This window comes from Pleurodeles waltl, chromosome 12, assembly GCF_031143425.1.
Source record: "Pleurodeles waltl isolate 20211129_DDA chromosome 12, aPleWal1.hap1.20221129, whole genome shotgun sequence".
NCBI classification, from domain to species: Eukaryota; Metazoa; Chordata; class Amphibia; order Caudata; family Salamandridae; genus Pleurodeles; species Pleurodeles waltl.
In genome coordinates, this window is record NC_090451.1 from 546,922,532 (window position 1) to 546,949,268 (window position 26,737).

The window sequence follows — 26,737 nt, forward strand, 5'->3', positions numbered from 1 at the left end:
TCATCAACAATGTTGGCAAATTATTGATGATATTAAGTCTCATTCAAACCATATTTAGATGCCAGAAGTAATACACCATGACAATAGTGTCATTCAGCCTATTTGCTGTCCCCATTCATCATCAAACAGTCGACTACTTGGGGCCATAAAACACCAGTGGCCTTGATATACTGGAGCGTCTCCCAGAACTAGCACTTGCTGTGGTATTCTCCTTCCATTAAGTACTTAGGACAGCAATAAAAGTTTTAGAGTTAGGCTAGGTCCAACATCCTAACTGAACTTCTGCAGCTCACTTCAGGGGAGTTGCAGCAGCTGCTCCCTTTTAATGCGGCTGTGCTCGATTTCATCACAGGGACTTGGGAGAAATCGACTTTTGCCCTTTGTGTGATCAGGGGAATTGCCTGCCAGTATAGACTGGCCAAAGGGAATTCACTTGATCTCGAAAGCCTCCCTGCCGTCCCTTAATGGTAATTCCGTCCAGATCTTGACAGACAACTCGATGGTGATGTTGTAAATCAGCAAGCATAGAGACATTGAGCCTCAACCTCTCTGCTGTGGGCCTGAGCTCGCACGCATAAGATCTTTCTGGTTGCCCACCATCTGGACTTTTTGAACACCAGATCTAACAGTAAGCATCATGCTACCTTCACTTGGAAGTAGTGTAGGACAGGTTTGCCCTTTCCAATATATCTCAGATGAACCTCTTTGCCACTTGTGAGAATGTGCACTGCCCACAATGAGGTGCCCTCCAGTTTACATTTCAAACAGCTTTGGGGGATGTTTCAGTTGTCCCAAAACTCCAGAGCCTCGACCTGCATGAATTGAGATTGAGCAGAGACACCTGAGCTCCTTTCGCCTACTGCCAGAGGTGTTCTGTGTTATCATCTAAGCTCGCCACCCCTCCACAAGTGAAACTGCTTAGTTCCCTTGTGAGCAGATAATAATGTATTCAAGTTGAAGAAACACCTCTTGGATGTGTTGCGTTTTTCTCGTTCTTTAGCCCAATAAGGTTTGATTGTGGGTGCAGTTAAACATTACATTGAAGTCCCTTTTGGGTTCATTTGTCTTACTGATCAACCCTTCTTGCTCAAGTCTCCGAGTATGTTAAGATTTTTAATGGGCTTATATACATATTTCCGTCAATGTTGTTTGTTACGCCCTAATTATTTTTACGTTCTTGACCCTCTGCTGTCTTTTGGCTACGATTGAGCTATAGAAATACCACATATATACTTGAATGGGAGTGCTTTTTGGACCCCCACACAATTCTCAATAGTGACTGTTGACCCTGGAAACTGTTTTTGGTGCTCATCAGTTCAGCACAACTTGTTAGTGAGCTGCAAGCGCCATGTCTATCTACCTGTTACCAGTGTTTAACTAGATAAGCTGGTTCTGAGAGGTAAAGCAGCTTTCCCGCCCAAAGTGCTTACCCCATTACATTTAGGGCAATCAGTTACACCACCCATCTTCTGCCCCTTCCCACCAAGAAGAGAGGTAATATTGGTTTGACCCTCAAAGGGCAGTCAGTTAATACATCAGTTGGACAAAAGATACCAGGTCTTTGTGTGCTATGCAGGCAACAAAAAGGGCAAGGTGGTCCAAAAGCTGATTATCACTTTGGAAACTCCTCCTTATCAAAATCCGTTATAATCGTGCTAAGAAGGACCATCTTAAGGAAGTCTGTTGTCGTTGCACCAGAGCGAAGGCTTTAACAATGGCACTGGTCAGGGGACGTTCCTCTGACAAAGATTTGGCAAAACAGCGACATGGGGTTCCCTTCACACTTTTGCAAAACATTATTGCTTGGACTCAGAAAGGATTACCATTTCACTGGTTCCATGCCACACGATTTCCTAATCTGACCACACCACCACCTAGGAGAGAGTACTGCTTTGGTATTTATTCAAAAGGTGAGGAGTCTGCAGGTAACTATATCCATCTGAATAGAAGATTACATAACTTTCATAACAATATGTTTGAGGCACGTGTGGCTATAGATACACATGCTGTGCATAATCCTGCCATCTAGTGTTGGACTTGGATGTGTGCAAGTTGTTTTTCTTCGAAGAACGTTTTAAATCATGAAATACTGTGACTCCTCCTTTCACTGGTAATGTGATGGTCATCGACTTCATTGTTAGATGTTTTCTTCAGCCGTCTGGTTCGGACATGTACTCTCATGCTTTGGGTTGACACCATTGTGCTGCACTTTTCTTGTTCATACCTGCTTTTTGTCGGTAGTGTTATTGATCGCGGTCCACTCTCTCTCTCTCTTGCGTTCGGTTCAACAACTCCAGTTTCATCAGGTGACACTGTCAACAGTGCCACCCTCCCCCATGATCCTTGGGGGCCTTACTTTGCTCTTTAGGCATTTACTGCAGCTTGGGGGGTAAACTCCAGTGTCTTGTGGTGCAGACATGCTTGACTTCAGGTCTCCGGTTTTAAACTGGAGGTACAACAGAATCCACTTGCCCTTCCATTTGATGGGGAACATTTGTTTGACCCTCAAATAGATACTTTATTAGAAAAAATCAAGAAAGTCACTGAGACAGAGAAAGCCATGGGTGAACTCGCAACACTTTAAAATCTTGGCTCTTTTTGTCGCTCATCCTACCGTGAAGGTTCCAAAACCATCTCTCTCGAGACCTCCACTTCGTACCAGCGACCACAAAGTCCAACCGCTTTCATAGAGGCTACTAATGAGGCTGAAATAGGGTTAACAACTCCAGAGGCAAAGGAGGATTTACCAAGCATTCCACAACCACTAAACCCTGAATTTCCTCTCATACACCTGATTGCACAACACCTATGGAGGGTTGTATATAAGGGTTCTTCTCCGCCTGGCTGAATATAACCTCCTACCAGTGGGTTTTGAATATTATCCAACATGGTTGTTGTCTGGAGCTCATTTCCATACCTCTCAACATTCCACCTTGCAAACACACTCTCCCCACAACATCATATGTCACTCAGGGTAGAAGTACAGGCATTCCTCAAAAAAGGAGGTATAGGAACCCCATTCCTCTTCACCAAAAGAGCACAGGAGTCCATTCACTATACCTCCTTATTCCCAAAAAGGATGGGTCCCTCTGACCAGTATTGGATCTCAAACCCTAAGCAAGTATATTCTCTGAGCATTTTTTTACATGGTTGTTCTACAAAATGTCATCCAATTATTACAACAAGATGATCTCTTAGCTGCACTCAACCTCAAGGACGCCTACTTCCATATTCGTATTCACTCAGCACATAGCCGGTATCTAAGGTTTGCAATAAACGGCTAGCATTACATATTCAAAGTGCTCGTCTTCTGGTCACTACCATACCCAGGGTCTTTACTAATTGCCTCGCAGTAGTAACTGCTCTTCTGTTAAGGTGTGCCTTTCCCTACCCAGATGACTGGCTCATCAAAAGTGCAACTCACCAGCAATGCTACCAACACCTTAAATCTGCTCCACGGGCTAGGCTTCATAATCAGTGCCTTAAAATCCCACCTCCAACCCCTTCAGATCCAAACTTATCTAAGAGCAATTCAAAACTCAGAACTAGGACCAGCTTACCCAAATACCTCCAGGACACAGTCATTTCAGGCACTCATTCCCCATTTTCATCTTCGTGAGCAGGTGACAATCATGCACCTCCTTAGTATGATGGCTTCATGTATCAACATAGTACATCATGCAAGACTAAACACATGTCTAATGCAGGAATGCTTTGCGCATCAATGGACTTAAGTGGAGGGTCAAGGGGAAGATCTAGTGTTGGTCGGCCATCATGCTTACCACTCTCTGCAATGGTGGAACACTAACAACCTGTTAAAAGGATGGCCTTTCCTAGATCCAGTTCTGCAGAGCACCATAACAAGGGATACCTCCCTTATGAAAACGCCAAATGCCCAAACTTTGCCTCCAGGTTCCCACAGTCCAAAGGCAATGCACTATGGATGGGTTGGTCAGAGATATTTGCTTATGGTTTCCAACACTCCCACGGCTTCGGTCTGTGGTATGCAAACTTTGGCAGACATCTCTCATCCCCATCCTAGTGGCTCTCACATGCACACAACAACCATGATTCATTCCACTCCTAGAACTATCAATATTTCCCCACGAAACACTTTACAACGGACAGGACCTTCTCACTCAGAAATATGGAGAAATCAGACACCCGGACCCCATGTCCCTCAATCTTGTGATCTGGCTCCGCAAGTCCTAGAATTTCATTACCTCAATCTAGCAAACAATGTATGTACATTTTCAAAGATGCAAGCAGGCCTACTACTCGGTCCTGTTACGCTGCTAAATGGAAAAGATGTGTTCACTAGTGTCACTCCAAAAACATTGATCCCTTACCAGCCAAGTTACAAGACATTGGGGGTTATTACAACTTTGGAGGAGGTGTTAATCCGTCCCAAAAGTGACGGATATACCACCAGCCGTATTAGGAGTTCCATAGGATATATTGGACTCGTAATACGGCTGGTGGTATATCCGTCACTTTTGGGACGGATTAACACCTCCTACAAAGTTGTAATAAACCCCATTGTCTGTTATTTCATTTGTACACTGCTGGTGTGGCCTTTACATCTATAAGGTTACACCTAGCGCCAGTAGCCACATTCCTACAAAATAGGCAGCACACTTCCCAATTCAGAATTCCAGTCCTCAAAGCCTTTTTGGAAGGTCCGACATGGAATCACAATATTGTATTAGCAAGACTAATGGACCCTCCCTTTGAGCCCCTCCAGTTTCTATCCTGGAAGGTAACATTCGAGGTCGCTATCACTTCACTTAGGAGTATCAGTGAGCTTCGGGCTCTAACTTTGGAAGAACCCTTCTTCCAAATACACAGGGTTGTACTCCATATCAACTCCAGATTTCTTCCAAAGGTGGGCTCACAGTTCCACCTAAATTAATCCATCAAACTTCCTACCCTTTCCCCTCAACCTGACTGAGTTGCAGAAAGGGCACTACACACATTAGACATAAAACGAGCTCTCATGTATCATATTGACAAGACTGAATCATTCAGGAGGAAACAACAACGTTTTGTTGACCTCTCCAAAACTCAGAAAGGGCCATTTCTAAATCAGGCATTGCAAGATGGATTGCTAAACCTTGAGCCCATTCCACTTGTAGAATAGGGGCAACAATGGCCTACCTTCCTAGAACATATCCCTGTAGCTAATACATATAAAGCAGCTACATGTTCTACACCACACATCTTTACAAAGCATTACTGTGTAGATGTAATGGCCTGTCAACAAGCCAGTGTGGGCCAAGCAGTTATACGTACACTGTTTCAAACAGCTGTAACTTCCACAGACTAGTCACCACTTATGGAGGAAGACTGCTTTACAGTCTATTCACAGCATGTGTATCTACAGCCACACATGCCTTCAACAGAAAATGTTACTTACACAGTAAGCATCTGTTGGTGGCATGTAGTGTTCTAGATTCACATGCTTCCACCCTTCTCCCCAGACACCTGTGCTTGTTAAAGTTACTTTCACTATTTCTTCACAAACTCCTTTGGCACGGACATCTCTCTGTACTATGCTTTGCTTCACGTTCGATCCTCACCCACCATATCGGAAAACAGTTTAATAATGGAGACCATGACCATTCACATTACAAGCAAAAGGAGAAGTCACAGTACCTCGTGACTCAAAAGACCTTCTTCAAAGAAAAACAACCTGCACACATCCGAGCCCAACACTAAATGGCAGGGTAACACAGCATGTGAATCTACAGCACTTCGTGCCACCAGCAGATGCTTACTGGGTATGTAACATTTTCCCTCTGCTGGATACTCTACTTGAAGTTTCTTCACTGATCTCACCCAGTTCCCCGTTCTAAAGGATGATCATTGACTCCTGAAAATGAATAATGTTCCACTTCCGTTCTGTTACACTGCACATCCATTCTCGATCTGATGCTGTCATTGTCTATATTTGAAGGGGCTTAGAAAAAAACAGGCCAGGGACTAGCATCATGATGCTGGGGTGGTGCTATATGGCTCCGCTAATGTCACATCAGATCTGTATTCAGATCTTAGATGGAGCTGGCACCTCCTACCAGTATGGGAACGTTATTGCAAAGTCTAGATCCAGTCTGGCTCCTGGGGATATTCACAGGGTAAGAAATCTGAAGGTAGGTAGACTAACTACCAGAAAGCTTGTTACTGAAGGTAAGTAATGTGTTCTTATTGGACAAAGTTCTAAATTCACAGGCAAATACATTGGGAGAGTTTCCTTCATTATAGAGACTGTATGAGTGGACGATATCGCACTTGTGGATGGTCCTTTTGATGTGGTGCTTTCTTATTTTAAGCTTCATTACCACCAAGGTCTAAATCAGGCCTCAAATCATTGGATTGACATAGCCATGACTCATTGTAGTTGTTTTTTAAATGCACCTATTTGATTAATGTTGTCAGTTGTTTTTGTTTTGGTCTGGGGGTAAAAGTCTTGCCAGATCTCTTGGAATTAATACGTCCAATCTGTAGTTTGCTTTCATAGTGTTAATTTATAGTGTCGACATAAAGCCAAAAAAAGAAAGTAGTCCCTCATTTTACTGCCCAGATAAATATAAATATAAGCTTAAGCTTCCCTTTGCTTACATTTGCTGCTGCTTACTCCTGCTTAAATTCATCCACCCATCACAATGCATCCATTATGTAAACTTGCCTACAGCCATCTAAAACCCATTTATCCTTTTAGATTTTAAAAATCAGTCACCATAATTCCACATGATTGCTTATTCAATTCAAACAGATTCCAACATTAATAACCACAATTTAGATCATCATATATACTTTAACTAAAATGTATTGGTCACAACTTTAGCCAGTGTTAGCATAGTGAATTAGCGTTCATTAAAATTGAAAATGTAATAGTTGCCAGCATAAATTTCTCCACTCATCTAATCTCCACTTTTTATGATCCAAAAATAACATAATCTTGTGGTAAAAGAAGTCACGCAGCAACCAGCTGCTTGAAAAATGGGCAACATTATCTTCGTTGTACATCTTGCAGCCCAAGGAGCTACAAAAAAAACACCAAAGGCAAAACATTTCATGCAAGGGTTTATAAAGCGAGCACTCTGCGTTCTTTTTTTTTTGTGTGTTTATTGGGGTGGGGTAGGGGTGAAATTTGGTCAACCAGTCATATTCAGGTGGGGTCTGGACAGTCATCCCGAGGAATGTCAGTCGCAGCTTTGTCAACTGTGTACTTCTGCGCCCTCAAGTATGCCACCAAGGGGGACAAAATGTCCTTAGGGCGGGAGCGGACAGGCATAAATTCCCAGAACGGATCGAGCTATTCCCTGGCAATAGGTAGCACGTTGAAGCCACCGGTCCCTCAGGGGGAGCAGGCCCCCTGCCCCAGTCGATAGCCACCCTGTGCTTGGCCAGGAACAGCAAGGTCGCGGTGAGCCTGCACACCTCAGGGGGAACCTCTTTAACATAGCCAAACAGCGCGAAGTGCTTGAGTGCAGAACCCTTCATCTGCACCACATCATCATAGACATCAGACCAAAATCGCTGGATTCCAGGACAGTCCATGCCAGATGTAAAAAAATCCACAGTGGGTGCAGCGCAACATGAGCATCTCACATTGTTCACCAGACCCATCCTATGCAGTCGCACAGGTGCGAGATAAACTCTGTGCAGATATTTAAAGTGGTTTAAGCGCAGTCTGTAGTTCAGCGAGAGGGTCATAGATTTAGAGCAGCAGTAATTCCATTGCTTTTCACTGATGGGGATAGACAGGTCATTGGATCACACGTGGTGAGCTGAGGGTGTAAAGATTGGTGTTATCGCCTGTATTCCAGCATTGAGGCGTGTGACAAGCCTACGCGAGGACAGGTTGGCGAGTATCCCCTCCAACAAAGGGAGTTTCAACAGGCCCTCCGGGAAAGTGCATGAATGGCCTGCAGGGCCCCTTGTAACTGATAGTAAGTCATGATATCTAGAAGTGAGAGAGCAAGATTGTGGAACACCTGCCGTGGGGTAGTAAAGGCTTCCTCTGGGTATGCATTACCGAATGACATCAGTTCTGGCCGACGCAGACAAACTCAAGCGCCCGCAGCCAGAGATATCAATAAGTGGCCTATGTTTCGCACGACAAGGTGAATAAGTGATCCAGTCTCACCCGCCAGCACAGCCCATCCCATGCCATGCCTAAGCTATGCACGACACTGTGTCAGTCTGCAGTCACTTAAGGGAAAGGTACATGGCCAACTGCAACAGGCAGGGGGCAGCATAGTCTTGTTCAGGCATCAGTGTGGCTGAAACAGCATAGGGTGGAGCCAGTAGTGGGCATATTTTGCTTGCTCACTATAGCAGTAAATATCCATATCCGGGCCCCAAGCCTACCCTGATCAAAGGGAGGTGTCATCTCACATGCTACTAGAGGTTGTATCCCCGTTTATACCAATGTTAAAATGTGTGATCTAAGGTGTTTGCAGAAGTGCAACGTAAGGGGTATCAGCACATTGATGAACATATACAGGAATCTGGGCAGTAACACCATTTTGGCCACAGCTAATCGCTCAGTAAGGGACAGTGGGAGTCTGGTCCATGCTATAACGTGGTCCTCGAGCCATGCCATTAATCTACCATAATTGGCCCGCCAGAATTAATCTAGGTCCCAACTAAGCCCGATCCCTAGGTACCTAACATGGGTCGTGTGCCCACAACAGGGGGAATTCGGACGCAGTCAAGCATGGCAGAAGTGAGAGGGAGCACTATGGATTTTGCCCAGTCGATGGTGATGCCCTTAAGGCCATCAAACCAAGTAATCTCCCTAATAAGAGGCTCCAAATTCACCTGGGGATTCCTAATTTACAAGGTAATGTCATCCGCATACATCAAGACTAGGATTCTCTGAGGGATGAAGCAGGTCCACGCTCGGTGATATGCTGCTGCAGGCAGGCTGCCGGGGATTCCCTGGTGATTGCGGATAGGATGGGTGATAGGGGGCATCCTTGCCGAGTGGATCGGAAGACCATGAAAGGAGAGGTTATTACTCGATTGACCTGCAATTGAGACAGGCTGTGCATGAAGTAGTTTAAACAGCTGCAGAAATGTGTCCCCAATTTCAACGTGCGCCATTAAATGGAAAAGATAAGGCCATTTGAGAAAATCAAATGTCATAGTGATGTCTAAGAACACCGCAGCTGCACCAAGTCAGGAGTCTGGGGGTCATTCTGACTCCCGCCGGCCGCGGTAACCGCTGGGGCGGCGGGAGCCGCCGAATGACCGCGGCGGCCATTCTGGCTTTCCCGCTGGGCTGGCGGCGACCGCCAGGAGGCCGCCCGCCAGCCCAGCGGGAAAGCGCCTTCAACGAGGAAGCCGGCTCCGAATGGAGCCGGCGGAGTTGAAGGCGTGCGATGGGTGCAGTTGCACCCGTCGCGAATTTCAGTGTCTGCTTGGCAGACACTGAAATTCTCAGTGGGGCCCTGTTACGGGGGCCCCTGCAGTGCCCATGCCATTGGCATGGGCACTGCAGGGGCCCCACGACACCCCATACCGCCATCCTGTTCCTGGCGGCCAAAACCGCCAGGAACAGGATGCGGTATGGGGGTCGGAATCCCCATGGTGGCGCAGAGGATTCCCATGGGCAGCGGAAAACCGGCGGTACACCGCCGGTTTTCCGTTTCTGACCGCGGCTGTACCGCCGCGGTCAGAATGCCCAAGGGAGCACCGCCAGCCTGTTGGCGGTGCTCCCGCGGTCCCCGGCCCTGGCGGTCAAGGACCGCCAGGGTCGGAATGACCCCCTCTGTCTCATGGAGAAGAGTGAAGACGGTACGCAGGTTATAGGCCGTTGAATGGCCGCTTACAAAGCTGGATTAGTCGGGCCGGATGATGTTCTGCAAAAGGGGGAGAAGACGTGATGTGACAAATTTGGCCAATATTTTATTGTCTGTATTAATCATAAAAAGAGGTCTATAGGAGTCGCAAGGCTAGGGGTCTTTGTCAGGCTTCAAAATGTGACAATAAGGGCACCCACTCAATAATGACTCCTCATACATATTGAGGATGTGAGGATCAGGAAGGGGGGGCATTTTCTATATAGAAGATGGCAGTGAGACCGTCGGGGCCAGGGGGCTTTATTGGCAGGCTGCTAATGGCCTGAATGATTTCTTCCCCTATAAAGGGTTAATTGAGAAAACCAGCAATGGCCATCTTTTAGCCAAAGTAGCAGTACTGAGTCTAATTATGAGGCCAGATCAGGTGATGCCAGAAGCAGGGAGGAAGTGTACAGCACACAGTGCCATCTGCCGAACCTCAGTGAGCTCTACAATATAGTCTCTTGCCCAGGGCTTACGCACCAGGCCAGCAAGAGTCTTACCCGCTCTATCACCCTCGCCATAGCGCCTAGCCCGAATTTCCCTGCCCAGATAATGAGTTCTCCGAAGGGCCTCTTCATCATATTCTGAAAGCTTACTTTGAATAAACGCCAGGGTAGTTGCACTGCTGATATCGAATATTGGAGTTCCTGAACTCGGATCTCTGCTTCCAGCCGTCCAAGCTCTCCGCAGAGCCCCATGAGCACACAGCCTGCTTAGCAATGGAAACTCCAGGATCACCATCTTAAAAGCTTCACACAGAGTGAATGAAGAGGAGACAGACGGTGCATTATGCTAGTAGTAGTCCATGATGCCCCCACTTCACTCGGGAACATTTAGTCATGGAGGGCGAAAGAGGGAAACCTCCAGGAAATGTATTGGGGGGCTTTTAGAGGGGGGCAGCTCAAGCAGAGCAGGGGCATTGTTGCAGTGTCCGTGGGAGGTGCATAACATTGGTGGTCCAAGGGACCACATCCCTAGTTGCCAGTCAGTAGTCTATTCCTGACCAGGTATTGTGTGTAGATGCTATGCATGTACCTTCTGCGCTGTGTGCGTGACTGGATCGCCAGATGTCTGTGACGTTATTGCCTGGCATTATAGTGAGCAGCTTTGTGGCGCCACCCAGGTGCGGGCGTCGAGAATCGTTTGACCGATCTGCAGACACAGCTAACACTACATTGAAATCCACGCCTCCTAGTACCACTCCAGGGCCCATCGTCCCAACCAATCGCCAGACTTCAGCAAAGAAAAGTGTGTTGTCTGTATTAGGGCCATAAATGGAAATCAGTATCAGGGGGAGTCCCTGCAGTGTCCCCTGCGTGCATTGTACGTTCTTAGTATCTGTCAAATGATGCATACCTTTAAACTGATATAAGCGTCTAAAGTTTGTGAATGCATAAGGAAACCCATCAAAATACTATCCAAATGTGGTTGAGTGCAAAACAATACAATTTTTTATTTAGTGAATATTATAATTTTTCCTAACGTAATCGATCTTGTATGAAGCTCTAGTACTTTTCAAAAATAGTTTGACTTTCCATTGTCAGCTCTACAGTACTGCTACGTATATCAGTACAATATTCAACAGATACTCACTCGCATTAAGCATCTTTTTTGATTCATAGCTTTCATGTGCCTAGCATGCTTTGAGGAATCATTTTCATCTGCAATAGCAGCTAACAAAATCAAAAAGCATAAATATGAATTCTCTGATGGAGCTATGGTTGTTCCGAGCTTTAAGTGTCTTAAAAAGAGAAGTCACGTCGTTGAATTTTTTGGGGAGCAAATTATGCTGATAGAATCCAGATTGTTTTCTTATTATCCTGGGTACCTTGAAGAGCCACTACTCCATTGAGCAGCATCAGGATTACCTTGGCCTTGAAGGTCATCATGGCCTACCTAGTTGCTCATCCACCATAAACGTCCATCCATGGATTTTTTATTCTGTATAGTAGATCTAAACATTAGTGTGTAACCTATACTTAATGCAAGTGTCGTTTGAGTTTGTCATCAATCCTAAAAGCAGAATAGGAATAATCATGAACATGCTAAATTTTTTCCTTATTCAGGTCCCTAATAAAAAACATAGTCGTAAAATGGCATTCTTTTAGTTATGGAAAACAATAACAGTTAAGCAGTTAACTTTACTTTGTTTTTTTAATTTGCTTGGCTTTCTCTTAGGTTTTAGACGGGATGGTCAAGCTGTGAGCAAATCTTGATGGGTAGGCTTCAGTATTTCAAACATTGGAGGATAAACATCAAAATGGTCAAACAACGCCACAAGATAAGCCTTATAAAATGAGAAAAACAGGTGCTTTTTAGCTTAGTTTAGATCAGTTCTCGTTAATCATCTCCCCCGAATGCCTATTCATGGTAGCCAGCTTAACATGTAACCCCGTCAGTGTGTCAGTCCCAGGTATTAAGTGAAAAAAGAACCTCTTTTTAGGTCTAGGCCCCACAGTTTACACTTTGAAAACATCAAATACGACTGAATAGTCACTCAAGCAAACAGAGATAGTATCACACAACCTCTGCTTTGCTTTGAGGATCAAACAATGTAAGCACCAAAGTATGTTTTCAGTGGAGCAATTTTCACGAAATCCTATTTGATCAGGATTTAATAGCTGCTTTTAAAAACACACTTTTAATGTATTGATAGGTGTTTGCCAATAATCTCTTGACTCTGCATCCATTAAGATTGTAACCTACTACTTTCCTGGCACAGTTGTTTATGAATAGGGTTTAGAATGTATCCCCTCAATGAAGGATGGGATCATGCAAAAAAGTCAAAACTTTCTAAAACAGCCAGTTTACGTAATTACTCCACATTTTGGAATTTGTTTTATGGTATTAATTGGAATAGTATTAAAACCAGGAGCGTTGCTTACATCAGCTTGACAACTCTAATCACCGGGACAACTTCTTTCAAGTATTTATTTGTTCAGTGAAAAACAGTTTCTAGGCCACTTCATAAATATAAACTGTGTATGTATATATTTTGGAGTGGGATACTATTACCTGCAGTTCGGTGTAAGGCACCAGCCTCCTGAACACAAAAATTCAAAACTTCTTCAAATCGTTGGTTTTGGTAGACTCAAAAAGCTTTAACTAGCCAACTAATTGTTTCTATTGTTTGTGATAAAACCCGAATTTAATAACCCTCTTTTCTGTGCTTTTTCAGTGTATTTCTCGCATCCTTGTCTTCTACTTTACCAGCAGACATCAACATTTCTTTTAGTTGACTAAATCTCTTGGAAAATAAAACATTTATTTTATCAATGAAGCTTAACTTGTTATTTATTTCCCCTACGCTTTATTCTCAGTAAATTCTAATAAATGAAATATTATGTAAACAATTTGTGACTATGCAGTGAAACATTGGGTACTGAGATTTCTGAAAATAAAGTAGTAGTAGTATTTATTCGGTTTTTTTAAAAGAAAGCCGTAAAACACATCATATAAATACAATCATCCTAAAAACAATCATATCAAATATAAAACTGGTTAAAAGACTAAAATCATGCGTTTTACTTTGAATTACGTTCATTGTCCATCACTTTAACTCCGAGAAGCAAATGAACTAATGTATAACATCCATCAAATGGGATCAGCCCCACAGGCAACTAATAGCCCACAGAACAATTCAACTACAGAATTAGTAATTAGCAGCCAATAATAGATGGTCCCTCCACAGAGTTCAACTAGAGCCTTAAAGTGCAAATGCATATATTTTAACCGGAATCCAATTTTGGAGTACCGTCCTCTGCTTTTAACTGATTCCTATAGCATTGTTGTTCCCCTGAGAAAAACTAGAGACCCCTAGGCACTTTATGAACAAATTCACATTCTTACAATTTTAGTCCTTATATTTCCGTCTTTGCTACTAGTCATACATCAAATACCTAGATACAGCAAACACTAAGCAGTCCGTGCTATCGCTCTTAAAAATTCTGACAGCATCCTTTTGATGTTTTACTGATAAAATGCAGCAGACCAGAACTAGCAATGTTTTTCTTATCATAGAATATTTAGGGCAGAAAAACAAAAAGTACTCTAGTAATTCTTGGATGGACTGACAGCCAGGGAAAATTGGAGAAATGTTGCTACCTGTCCATTTGTTACAAAATTGATTTAAAGGCAAAATGCTGTATCTAAATACAGGGATTTTGCGTATGGGGACTCAGTTTGATTTAGAATAACAAGCCCCCAAATCATTATATGCTGGAACTCCATGAATCTACTGGACAATGCCCCTACATTAGTGTCATTAATATGATCCCAGTACCTCTTTTTTATACAAACTAGAGATTTTTTTCTGCATGTATTCTGGGTTGGTCCATAATTCAATCAACCCTAGTATTGTAGTCTTGTTAGCCATTGCTTATCGTACTTTAATCATGCTATGATTCCTTTGGAATCCAGTGACATCACAAAATGTTTGGCACAACATAAGTGGGGAATCATTGGTCCATATTCTAACCTAGAAGGCAAGGGGCCGAAATGCCACCACGTGAGCAATGTTTTTTAGACCTAAATCCAATCTAATGTGGATCAAGGGTGCATTCCGGGGAAGTGCAGGTACAGATCTCATAAAGACACCCTCTACTCTTTCAATTATCCCTATGTTGTTCAAGCCCCATTTTTCAGCACCATACAGTGCTGCACCAGTTCCCTTGGCCCCATATACTTGATATTGCTGGTAGAACAGGCCTAAAAATTGAGGTTTTCAGCTTTTTGGCTATTGCAAAGCTAACAGATTGGAGTGCTATCTGACTCTTAGTTATTTGTGGTGATCTTGATAATGTATTTGTCAAACCAGGTAATCAAATTGTTTGACTTGATCCAAGTATATTTCAGCCAGTTTGACTCGCCCCTCTCTATGATCTGTGGGGGTTGAAAGTCATGAATTCCATTTTAGCTCCATTGACTTCCAGCCCCAGTTTCTAGTAAAAGGATTTAAAAAGATCAAGTAAATTTTGCAGTTCCATAGATGATTTAGAGACTAAAAGGGTGTCGGCTGCATATAACAGTGAAGGAACCCTCTGCCCTGCAATCACTGGGATATCACCATTACAATCAATCAATGATTCTATCATCCCTTTAATGTATAGGGTGAACAGGGCTGGTGCTAGCACACAACCTTGCCACACTCCCCTGTCCACTCTAATACGTTCTGTAAGTTCACCCTTCTGGCTCCATTGTATTTGGTCATAGTTATTTGTATGTAATCTAATATTATTACATAGAAGACTCTGGGAAACCCCTAACTGTTCAAGAACAGACCACAATTTACCTCTTGGGATACAGTCAAAAGCAGCTTTTAGATCTACGAATTCCATATATATATGCTTTCTTTTTGATAGCCACATACTTCCATAGAATTAATAGGAACTTGGATATTTGATCAGTGGTGCTCGTACTCTCTCTAAATCCACTCATTTAGCCACCCTAGCAAGTGTGTATATAACAGTTTCTATGAGATGTCAATTAGGCTTATCGGCCTGTAATTGGATGGGTTCCCTTTATCACCTTTTTTATAGACGGGGACCACCTCGACTTCCAACACTGTGTCGGGACCTCAGCTCCCTTTAGAATTGTATTGAAGCTACGATTAAGGATAACACCCTACTCTTCTGGTTCATATAGGTAAAGATCACCCGGTATTTTATCCAATCCTTTTTTAAGGAGTTAAGATCCGCCTTTGTAGCTTCTAAACAAAACAAAAAAGAAAAATAGGGTCAACGTTGCTCAGGTTAAAATATAGCTCCATACAATCATTACCATCAACTTTCCTACAAGTCTCTGTCTTAGCCGTATAGAGTCAAATGAATTGAAGAACCCAGGACTGTGGTTGAATATGGTACACTTCTTCTATCCCTTATTTATTAAGTGCCAGAACTGCTTACTCTCTTTAAATTTCACTGCAGTGGCAAGATCTCTCTATAGGGCCTCCTCCCATTTTCTTTTATACGCAGTTTGGCCATTTTGTAATTTTGCCTTTTTTCCACCAGTAGAGACTTGTGGATGTTTTTCAAAATGGCCATCAGCTCAGCCCTGGCTGCCTCACATTGTTCATCATACCATTCAGCTTTGCTGTTACTAATTAGCTTACCCCTCTTATTCTTAAAAAAAAAAAAAAAAAAAGGGTTTAAGTTCGCCGCCCAGTCTACCATATATCTCAATCATTTATTGAGGTTCGTCTTCATGTTTTACAAGATCAAACAATGATTGCACAACGGAGTAGATTTGAGCTAGAAAATCTACATCCTCCTCAATTTTGAGCCACTTGATCCTCTGTCTGTTGTTACTGAAAACTGTGGGGTTGATTATGTTCCCCTCTGTATCGAGGGAGAATTAAAGGGTTGGGTCAATTCTAATACCAAGGCATTATGCTCACTGTCTATTTGTTCGATCAGCTGGTGCCATAGGGATGTACCCAACAGGATGTTATCAATTCTTGTTTTACAATTCACCTGTTTGTAAGTATGACTTGGGTTTTTTCTGAGCTATTTCACCCATTGCAGGCTCTGATACTGTATTTTAATGTAAGGGATGCTATTTTTAATGTCACTTTAGTGTTTCTGGTGATGCCAGCCTGACCCAGTCTAGGGATTCCCCGTTCTCTTGTTCAGTGAGTTTAGCTATTAATTCAAGGGGTTCATAAGTAGCGTTCAAGTCCCCAGCCACTATCTTATAGCTGATACCTCATTACTTTGTAAAAGCTCATCTAGGGCTGAAATGGTGGGTGACTCCTGGTTCTGAGAAGTGAATCTGTTATAGATATTTACCAGCAGAATAGACCCTGCGTCTTTAGAAGTAAAAAATCTCACTGCCAGTAAATCTCTAGAATTTGACAACTCTCTCAACACCGCTCAAGTGTATTTTAATCCAAATTATAAGGGCCCCTACAGCTCGTCCATCTGGGGACGAAGATGCCTCAATGCTAAAAGTCATATAACTCAGGCGGTGGACTGGGTCAGTTTCCCATGTCTCCTGTATGACACATGTATCAAATTTATCAATACAATTCCCCCATTCCTCACAATTTAGTTTTGATGTAAGACCTGCTAAATTCAATGCTAAAATCTTAAGGTTTGAATTTTTTCGAGGTGGTGGATGAATGAAAGCTAGGGATCGCCTCCCTTCGCTACTGTACTCACTATAGGTATCCAGCAATTTTGTTCCTTCTGGTCCTGTAGCATGAAGGGAATGCAATACCTCCTCACATCATGCTCCTCTATCGCCTTCCTCCCCGTTTGGGTTGTGCAACTTGGGGTCCCCGTGTGCCTTTTGTGCTAGATCAGTCCTCTCCAACTAGTAGTTCGTGAGCTACTGGTAGCTCTCCAGATTACCTGTAAGTAGCTCTCCGGTATGCAGCCCTGCCTATTAAATTAGAGTCTTTTGTTTGGTTGAATTAATATGTATACTACGACAGAAACGTGCGTTTTTTAGATGAAAATGTGTGTATTTTAAGATCTCATAATTTCTCAAATATATTTAAATCTAATATTTGACTGCTGAATATACAACATTGGAGATTAATTATTAATAATAATATTACCCTGGTGTCACTGACATTGCAGCTATCGCTGTTATGTATTACCTATGTAGCGGCACCTCAAATTTACAAAGCCTTTTTTGCATCATTGCTAGCAACCCTGCACTGAGGTGGTCACTGCTGTGAATCTTGCATACGTTGGCTACTAGTTTATTCTTATCTGATGTAGTCAACACTAACAATATTAGTAGTTCTTGGTGATTTCCATTGAAATCAGAAGTAGCTGTTGTTACTTAAAAGGTTGGAGACTTCTGTGCTAGATTGAACAAGGGACTGGAACCGATAGGGTGCTGCGTTGTCCTCCCTGGAGGAATATTAAGTTTGAACTGTGTCATTGAACCATTAGGGGGAGAAGTGCTTTGGTCCAAATTCACCAAATCTTCAACAAGGGTAGCATTAGTTAAATCTAGGGAGATAGTCAAGATTATCATCGTCATGGATCCCTTTTTGCTACTATAATGTCTGAACAAATTATTGAATGGCATTTTCTAATCTGCCTGGTCCAATGTGTAACTTTATTAACCAATGTCTTTCTATTTTTCTCGCACCTTCTGCAATATTTTAGGGACATTTATCATATATATTATACTGCTGTTTACCTTCTGCTGGAGTATAGGGCCTGTATAAAGGGTTTCAAAGCTTTGGCCGGGTTAGTCCTAGTAAATAAAGCAGGTGTCTGCTTAGAGACAGGGAACAACTGATCCTGCCTTTTGATGGAAGCCTCCCTTGGGACCTCCACAGGGGCAGGCTGTAATGGCACAGTGTATTTATTTAGGCCGAAACCCCTGGCGGTACTGATCCCGCCTGATTTCCCGTAGACCGATATTCTCCATAATTTATTTTGCAATAAGTGGGCTACATTAATTGTATCAGCAAGTTTCTCCATTTTTAGACGCATCAAGGAAACTTCATTTACAAGATTTGTAATAATTTCTTTGAGTTGGCCAATCACCGTGTGACATACACAATTTGTATCTTCTTGCTTCCCCTTAATATTCCTCCAGGTCCCTGCTACAACAGGATTAGTTACTACAGCATCGTTATTTCCACATATTGGCAGTGCCAACACCCTAAAACAATTAGAACGTGACATTTCAGGTGCCACCATCTAAAACAGATTTCACATCAAGTTCATTTTTTAAAACATTCTGTGGAGGCACTGAGTCGGATACACCTAGCCCCACAACAACATTGAACTTTCAATGTGTCCCATTTCACTGCCCACTGGAGGAGATACAGGACTGGGCAGTATTTTCTCAGAGGATGGCTTGGTTTTTTTGTGTGTGTTTTTTTAAAATGTCTGCCACCTTCAGGCTTAAATCTTGATTCTTATAGATAGTCTGTCCATTAAAAAGTGATTCCACCCATCTATCAAATCATCAATGTCATTAGCCAAACAATTATTTGGCACTTTACTTCCCATAGTTTTTTTGACCATCTTTACGATCCCACGGGGACTCTCCTTCGCCTTCCATTTGCCCTTTGTGAAGAGGGAAGAGATCACCTCACCTGGAGGAGTTCAGCTGTTCAAGTTTTAGCCCAGAAGAAGCAATGGGTCAAGAACTGGCACGTAGCAGGTCAGATGTTAAATGTTAGAGATGGGGCCCAGTCGTGCTTCATTCTGTCTCAGACGGGCCCGTCTTGGCCCAGTCTTCTCCTGTACACGACCTGCACGCTTCCCACGCAGCAGGAATGGTGGGGCGCTTTTCGGCACGATCCAAAGGCCCCACCCCCAAGGGCACACAAGCTGCAGACACGCCTCCTGGCGCTTAGGTAGATGAAACTTGAAGTCCCCCAGGCCTCCTGGTCACTTGGGGTGATGTTTGGATGCAGCCCCAGATCTCCTAGTGTCCCGTGCTGCAGGATTGCTGAGGCATTTGTCAGCGTGAAATGGGAGGCCCTCCTCCAAGACACACAAGCTGCAGACTTGCCTCCTAGCGCTTAGGTAGATGGGAGTTTGAGTCCCCAGGCCTCCAGGTCACTTGGGGTGATGTTTGGATGCAGCCTCAGATCTCCTGGTATAGACCTGCTGTGCTATCAGAGCACACCTGGGCAGGCCCACGATTTTCGACTCCCCTGTTGGTTTGCAGCAGCCAGATGTGGACCCACGAGCTTCCACTGTACATACATGACCTATCAATGGAAGTTGCTTGAGCCAAATAGCCTTTAATTTCATTTCCATGATAATGCACTAGTCTTTTAGTTCTAACAGTGTTGTCAATATGACCTATTGTTGAGAAGATAGTCAGAAAATCAGAAACAGTGTCTTATAATTTGAAAGATAGTTGATGGTGGTGGCTTTCAGGTTAAAGGATTATCCAAACATTTTTATTTTTATTAAAAGTGGCAGGGTAATTATACATATACTTGAGGCCTGTGCTACAACTGCGAGAGGGGTGAGTCTTAGTCTGGTGGCACTTAACTTTTCATGCTAGCAGGCCTAATTATATTAACTCTTGGGAATGGTTCTTCATATAAACTGTTTTCCTAGGGGCCTTCCTGCCTTTATCTGTATGTTGTGCCCTTCTTACTGTGAATCTAAAGAATCATTCGCATTGATAAGCAAAAGCAACATAGGGCCTCTTAAAATTCATGGCAGTCCGCCTGTCCTCCGCCAGGGTGATTGAGAAAAATTACTTATTTGCCCTGATAGAGGTACCGACGGCCACATTTAGAAATATCTGCCAACTCTGCTGGCATTTCTAGCATATTGGCTGGAACCACCGCCACAACAGTCGCTGTCGGTGCATTATTTTCTTGATGGGGGCAAACTCACAAATCATCTTTTAATTGTAAAAAGATATCCCAAAGCGGAATTTTCTTTTTGAAATAAAAAAAAAAACCTTGCCTTCTTTGCCATTGAAGTGTCCTCCCATGGAGAGGGGGCATAAAGTTGTTTTCAGTGGCCCTTACCTCCAGGTTTTTCCTGGCAGTGATGGAAATGAAAAACAGCTGTATGTCCGTCCATTTAAATTAGATGGTCAGACATATAGCCAAATCTCCGACAGCCCCATCGCTGTCAGGCCATCAGAGAAGTGTGACCACAACAGAGATGGAGTAGTCTTTGCCGTTGTCAAACTGTGGTCTGCCCACATTTAAATCAGGTGTGTGAACCATAATCTTGACAGGGCGGGAAATCCTTCACCCTTGCAACAGAGTTCCCTCTCTGGCAAGATTTAAATCGGGTCCCACGCAGTATTATGACATGTGAGAAATAATTCTGGGTCTTTGAAGTAGTTAACTAGTTTTTGCTAAAATGTTATAAGCGTTGTTCACCATGTTTTAAAATAAAGAATGTAAGTGTGTATATATATATATATATATATATCACATACATATTTTCATTTCTGATGCTTCACAGTAATTAAATCAATCACTTAAATATCTAAAACATTTCATGGGATTTTCTTAATTAAATTAATTTGGATAGCATTTGTATGCACACGTGAATTACTGTGTTGATAGTTAACACATCCAAACATCTCACACTAGTACATGCGACCATTGCAATTAAAATCCCACATTTCTAAAAAACGAAAGTCAGACCTATTGCCTTTGCATGTTTCCACCATGCTTGGAGCATGAGTGTTTATCGTGCAAAACTAGCTGGATTCTTTAAAGCTCTGCATTTTCCCCCAGCAGGCATGCTTGGTTGGGGCCAAGGGGAGGAGATTTTGTTTCCAAGTCGCGTTACTAAAAATCTCAGTGCAAAACATTAATTTGTATTGTCAATTTTTGTGCAGGTCAGTAACAAATTGACTTAGTAGGTTGACCACCTTCTTGTTCTGTACAACTGTCCAGCCCTTAAACATGTATGAATCAGTCCCTGTCAAATACGAAAACTTTGATTTATTGCGAATTTAAGGTCAGAGTTGGTGCAGTAATACTAATTGTGTGCCCAATAACAAACTATTTTGCAATCCTCCTAAGTGGGCTTGTTCAATATGGACATCGTGCCTTTTTCTTTCATCTTTCGGGGTCATAGGATTCAGAGGAGGACTTGCCTTGAAGCACCAGACCTCTCCCTGCCAGGGAAAATATAGTATTTTCTGAATTAAAATCTGGAACTGTTTGCCAAAAGTAATAGTCCCCTCCAACTGAGTATTGTAGGACAGGCTGTTTTTATCAGGGTCAAATGCAAAGGATCTGCGCTGTGGCGTTCACTAAAATTAACCTCTCTCTCCTTCACAAGGATATCAAAAAAGCTGCAAATTGCCAAGTGCGCACCTAAGAAAAATGTACTGTCAAAAAAGGAGCCTCGTTTGCCAAGCAAACTTATCAGGCAGACGTTTGCACATTACGCCAAGATGAAAGTGGCGAAAGATACGTATGAAGTGGTGGAAAAGGGGTAAGTTCTTTGTTGTTCAGTTTTCTTGCAGTTTTCTGTTCATGCTTTTCTCCTGAATGGTTAACTTTCCCTCAATTTATGCTCTGTCTTTTATACCTGTATCATTTGTACCTAGTGCCCTTTAAAATGTCAGTGTTCTCCCCTTTAAAATTTCAGTGATCCACTACTGTTTTAAAATTCAGTGATCATTCAGAGTTTTACATTTCAGTAATACATCTCCTTTGAACGTGATGTTTTGGTACTCAAACTCCTGAAATCACTTTAATAGCAGAAGTCAACCTGAGCCTGCAATGGACTCTGTTATTGCATCCTTAACAAATACTTGTCAGCTCAGCGCAAAAGGCATCTCAAGCTTATCATGGTCACCACCAACACCCCTGTGCACAAATGAAAATGTGAATTAGTCACTTGACATAGCATGTGCAACTGCCTTGAAGCTACTAAGTATCCTCTAAGTTGCTCCATTGTGACAACATACTTCTTTTTGTGACCTTAAATCAGCACACAACCAGGAATATGAAATGCAAAAATAATATTTTTGCTTCCTTTCAGCTTTCACGCATTGAGCACTGCCCCCAAGCTGCAAAATAAATATATCTGATAGGGTCTTCTAGCTGCAGATTCTTTACCTTAGAATAATCCCAGGTGTCAATCTGGGTGCAGAGGATTTTTCTTGAGCAGTACCCCTGTACGCCAGTAGGTGGCGTTGATCATCTCTGCGTGTGTCTTCCGCGATGCAAGTGGAATCCTTGTTACCTATATAGGCTCCACCCAGGCATGCTGACATCTGTTCTTTTCCTCACCAGCCAGATCCGGGAAGAGCTACCCCTTCATTCACTTTTTGACTATACTTTTTTTTACGTTTTGTTGAGGCTTTTTTGAGGTTTTCCTCCTGGTGTGGCAGGACGTCATCAAAGAAGGCAGGCTTCAAGCCCTGTTGCGCCTGCCACAGGCCATTGTCTGTGACAGACCTGCACCTTGTTTGCCTGTGGTGCCTCAAGCATGACCACAACCCAAAGTCGTGCTTCGACTGCCGCGCAATGAATCCCAAGGCTTTGAGGGAGCGTTCCCTCAAGATGATGGCGGCCTGTCATGCAACTCTGTGCCGCTCAAGGTCCCAGTTGAGTGGAAGGTCCTGGGATTGGTTGCAGAGTCCGAGGTTGTCGTTCCGTTCGGAATGTTCTGGACATTCAGGTAAGTCCAGTCACAAGAAGAAAAAAGTTGAAGCGTGTTTTGACGTATCCGCGTCTGTTGGCTGACGAGACCCAGGAGCGTGCTCATTCTAGGCCTTGCTCCACGGTATAGCCTGCACCTGGGCCAACTCCACACCTCCCCAAATTTCCGGTAGCCGGAGCTACCCCCGCCAAAGTAAAGGAATTCCTTGCTGCCATGTTCCTCAGATTTGGAAGGGCCGACCCGTCTGGCGTGCTTTTAGGCCCCATGGGGTCATCAGTGGCCCCTGCTGGCTCTGTGCCAGTGGCTCCACCCTTGGCACCAGTGAGGCCCCAAGGATCTACTTCTGGATCTGGGCCGACGCCAGTCATACCACCTCGACTTTGCCTGGCACCAGTCATAATGCCGACGCTACTGGCACCATCCCCATTTCAATCCCCAACTCCAATACGGAACCGGAGGGGGGTCACTCTACGCAGTATCTGGTGCCATCGGGAGAGTTGCTCCCCAGATCAGATCCTGAATCTTGGTCCTTTGGGCTTGGACTCTGGGAGGAGTGGGACCCTGAAGAAGTCCTTATGAGCAAGACATAGACTGGTATGAAGAACTGGTTGAAGGTAGTGACCTGGATACTTCTCAGCTACTGGCCTGCTTTCTCCCCCTACCGTGGCTACGGAGGAGGGAGCGTCTTTTTCAGTGGTGGTGCGTAGGACCTTCGGCTGCCCTCGGTGGCGGTCAAGACCAGTGTCTTGACAGAGGTGCTTCAGCTGGGAATCTTCCCATCTAAATCGCTCCTCCCGTTTAATGAGGCCCTCACAGATGTTCTGTTAATAGGACAATCAACACCGCTTCGCCCCAAGGAACACAAGTTTCCTCACGCAACACCCCACCCCTGAGAGTTTGGTGGTCCAGGCTTTCACCTCCTATGTCAACCCTGGTGCATTCCTTCCCACTCTGCCAGATAGGGAATCCAAGAGGCTGTATACTCTTGGGAAGAAGATGTTTTCTTATGCCAGCTTGGCATTGTGGTCCATGAACACTGCATGCCTTGTGGGCCACTACTCCCACGTTCTGTTGGATATGGTTGTGCAAGTGCTGCCTACAATCTCGGACGAGGCCCAGACTGTGCTCTGTTAAGCTGTTGCAGATGGGAGAGATGCAGCAAAATTCACAATTCGCTGTAGACTCAACACAACCAACTCACTGAACAGAGCGGTTTCAAAAACACTGGCCCTTGGGCGCCACACCTGGCTTCGTACTACTGGATTTTCAGGGGATGTCATGCCTTCTTTGATGGATATGCCCTTTAGTGGCTCCTGTCTTTTCAGAGACAAAGCTGACTCTGCTCTAAAACGTTTTATGGGCAGTCGGGCTACGGCTTGGACCTTGAGCTTATCTTCTGCCCTGAGCTACTCCCAATCTGCTTTATGCTCCTTTTGTGGCTAGGAAGGGGTTTCGAGCCATGGCAATAGCCACTGTGCTGCGCATGCTCCACAGCCCCTGCATAACCATAAATGTCGAATCCACAGGCCTTGTGGATAAGGCAGCCAGAAGTCGAGTCAGTCCACACCCCAACCCCACAGGTGCAGCCTCCACACCCTCCTAATCTGCCGTTATTTCATCACAGGTGTCCAGTTGGTGGCAGGATATGCCATCACTTGTCCCATTGGCAGTCCTTAACATCAGACAGGTGGATTTTGCAGATAGTCCGGAGGAGCTACACCCTCCACTTCGTGATGACCCTTAACCCCATGGCACCGTCTCAAGACAGGCTGACAGAGGATCATCTTTCTCTTCTCTGTAAGGATGTTGTGGCTCTCTTGGCCAAGGGAGCTGTAGAGAGGGTCTCTATGCCAGAAGTAGGTCGTAGTTGCTGTTCCCACTTCTTTTTGTTGCAGAAGAAGGACAGATGCCTTCGTCCTATCCTAGATCTCCGGTCCCTAAACTACTTCCTCAGGAAGGAGAAATTCAAGATGCTCACATTGGCTCAGGGTTTGTCTGCCCTGGACCCAGTAGACTGGATAGTACCATGGGACTTGCAGGATGTAATATTATTATTCCTATCCTGCCTGCCTACAGGTGTTACCTGTCGTTCAGGGTCGACCACAAGCATTTCCAGTTTGCCGTGCACCCCTTTGACCTGACCACGCTCTTCGGGTGTTCACCAAGGTGATGGTGGTGGCTGCAGCTCACCTGCGAAGATCAGGGGTGTCAGTCTTCTCCTATATCAACGATTGGTTGTTGAAGGTGGGTTCAACTGAGCCTGTTGTTTCCCATCTCCAGACTAGGGTGGACCTCCGGCACTCTCTAGGGTTCACTATAAATGTGCCAAAGTCACACCTGACTCCTTCTCAGATGCTTTTTTCATTGGAGCTGTTCTGGACACAGTGCTTTTTTAGGCTTATCATCCGATCAGTGAGTCCAGGATATTCAGGCGATGATACTAGTTTTTCAGCCTCTATCCTGGGTTTACGTGAGACAGGCTCTGAGCCCGCTGGGGCTTAAGGCCTCCTGCATCCTGCTAGCAACAAATGCACACTGGAATATGCAGGCTCTGCAGTGGAACCTGACGTTCAAATGGGCACAGCATCAGGGGAATCTCTCCGACATGGTCCAATTTCAGAGGGAACTGTGAAAGATCTGCAGTGCTAGCTAATGAACTGCGATTGGGTAAGTGCAGACCCTTCTCCCTTCCCCAACCGTATCTGACAGTAGTGGCAGATGTGTCACTCCTGGTATGGGAGCGGCCATTTGTGAGAGCTGCAGATCAGAAGACTCTGGTCTCTGGCGGATTCCGGACTCCACATCAATATGCTGGAGTTGCAGGTGAACTGACTAGCATTGAAGGCCTTTCTAAACTCCATCAAAGGGAGGCTGGGGCAGGTGTTTATAGACAACACCACCGCCATGTGGGTATTGTAACATACAGGTTGGTGTGGGGTCGTGGAATCTGTCAAGAGGCCCTGCGTCTCTGGACATGGCTGGAACATCAGGGCATTTCCTTGGTGGTTCAACACCTGCTGGGTTATCTGAACTCCAAGGCAGACAAACTCATTTGCAGTTGCTTAGTGGATCACAATTGGCGTCTTCATCCAGAAGTGGCGCAAGGTCTCTTTCAGCAGTTGGGAGAGCCTTGGTTAAATCTGTTCTTATTTGTCAAGAACACACAATGTCAGCAGTTTTGCACGCCGGAGTTTCCAAGGTGGCTCGCGCTCGATGGCGAGAGTGGAGCTCAGGCCTCCTGTACGCCTTTCTGCCCATAATACTCCTGCCCAGAGATATCAAGAATGACCGGGCCCAAGTTAACTTGTGGCACCGGATTGGGCACGCAGAGTCTGGTATCCAGAGCTACTGAGCATGGCAATCGATCCTCAGGCGGCCCCTTCAGGATGATCTTCTGTCACAGGGGAGGGTTCTCTACCCAAACCTGTATAGTCTCTCCCTTCTAGCGCGGCGACTGAGCGGTTGACAGCCTTTGACCTGCATCCCAAAGTTTGCAATGTCATCATGGCACTCAGACGTTCCTTCACCAAGATGGTATGCACCTGCCATTGGAATAAATTTGTTGCTGGTTATTTTTCACAGAAATGTTGATCCCCTTTCTGCCCCACTTTCCCAGGTTCTTCTTTTCATTCTATCTTGCCCAGAAGAGCCCTGCTCTGGGCACTCTCTTAAGAGTTGTCTTTCTGATATCACTGCGTTCCCAAGATTGCCCGATCGACCATCTCATTTCAAAACTCCTTTTGTACGTGGATTCTTGAAAGGTTTAGTTGATCTTTTTCCTCCTTCTCCCTTTATCATGCCTCAGTG

At 44.3% G+C, this 26,737-nt stretch overlaps 1 protein-coding gene across 2 annotated transcripts in view; it reads left to right on the forward strand.

The window, feature by feature from the left end:
* CENPT (centromere protein T) overlaps positions 1 to 26,737 on the forward strand; it is an 834,768-nt gene that overhangs the window by 795,901 nt on the left and 12,130 nt on the right. For both annotated transcript variants that reach the window (XM_069217597.1, XM_069217596.1), the window contains exon 20: positions 21,599 to 21,754. In XM_069217597.1, coding sequence (XP_069073698.1) covers positions 21,599 to 21,754 — 156 coding nt within the window. The remainder of the gene's footprint in view (positions 1 to 21,598; positions 21,755 to 26,737) is intronic.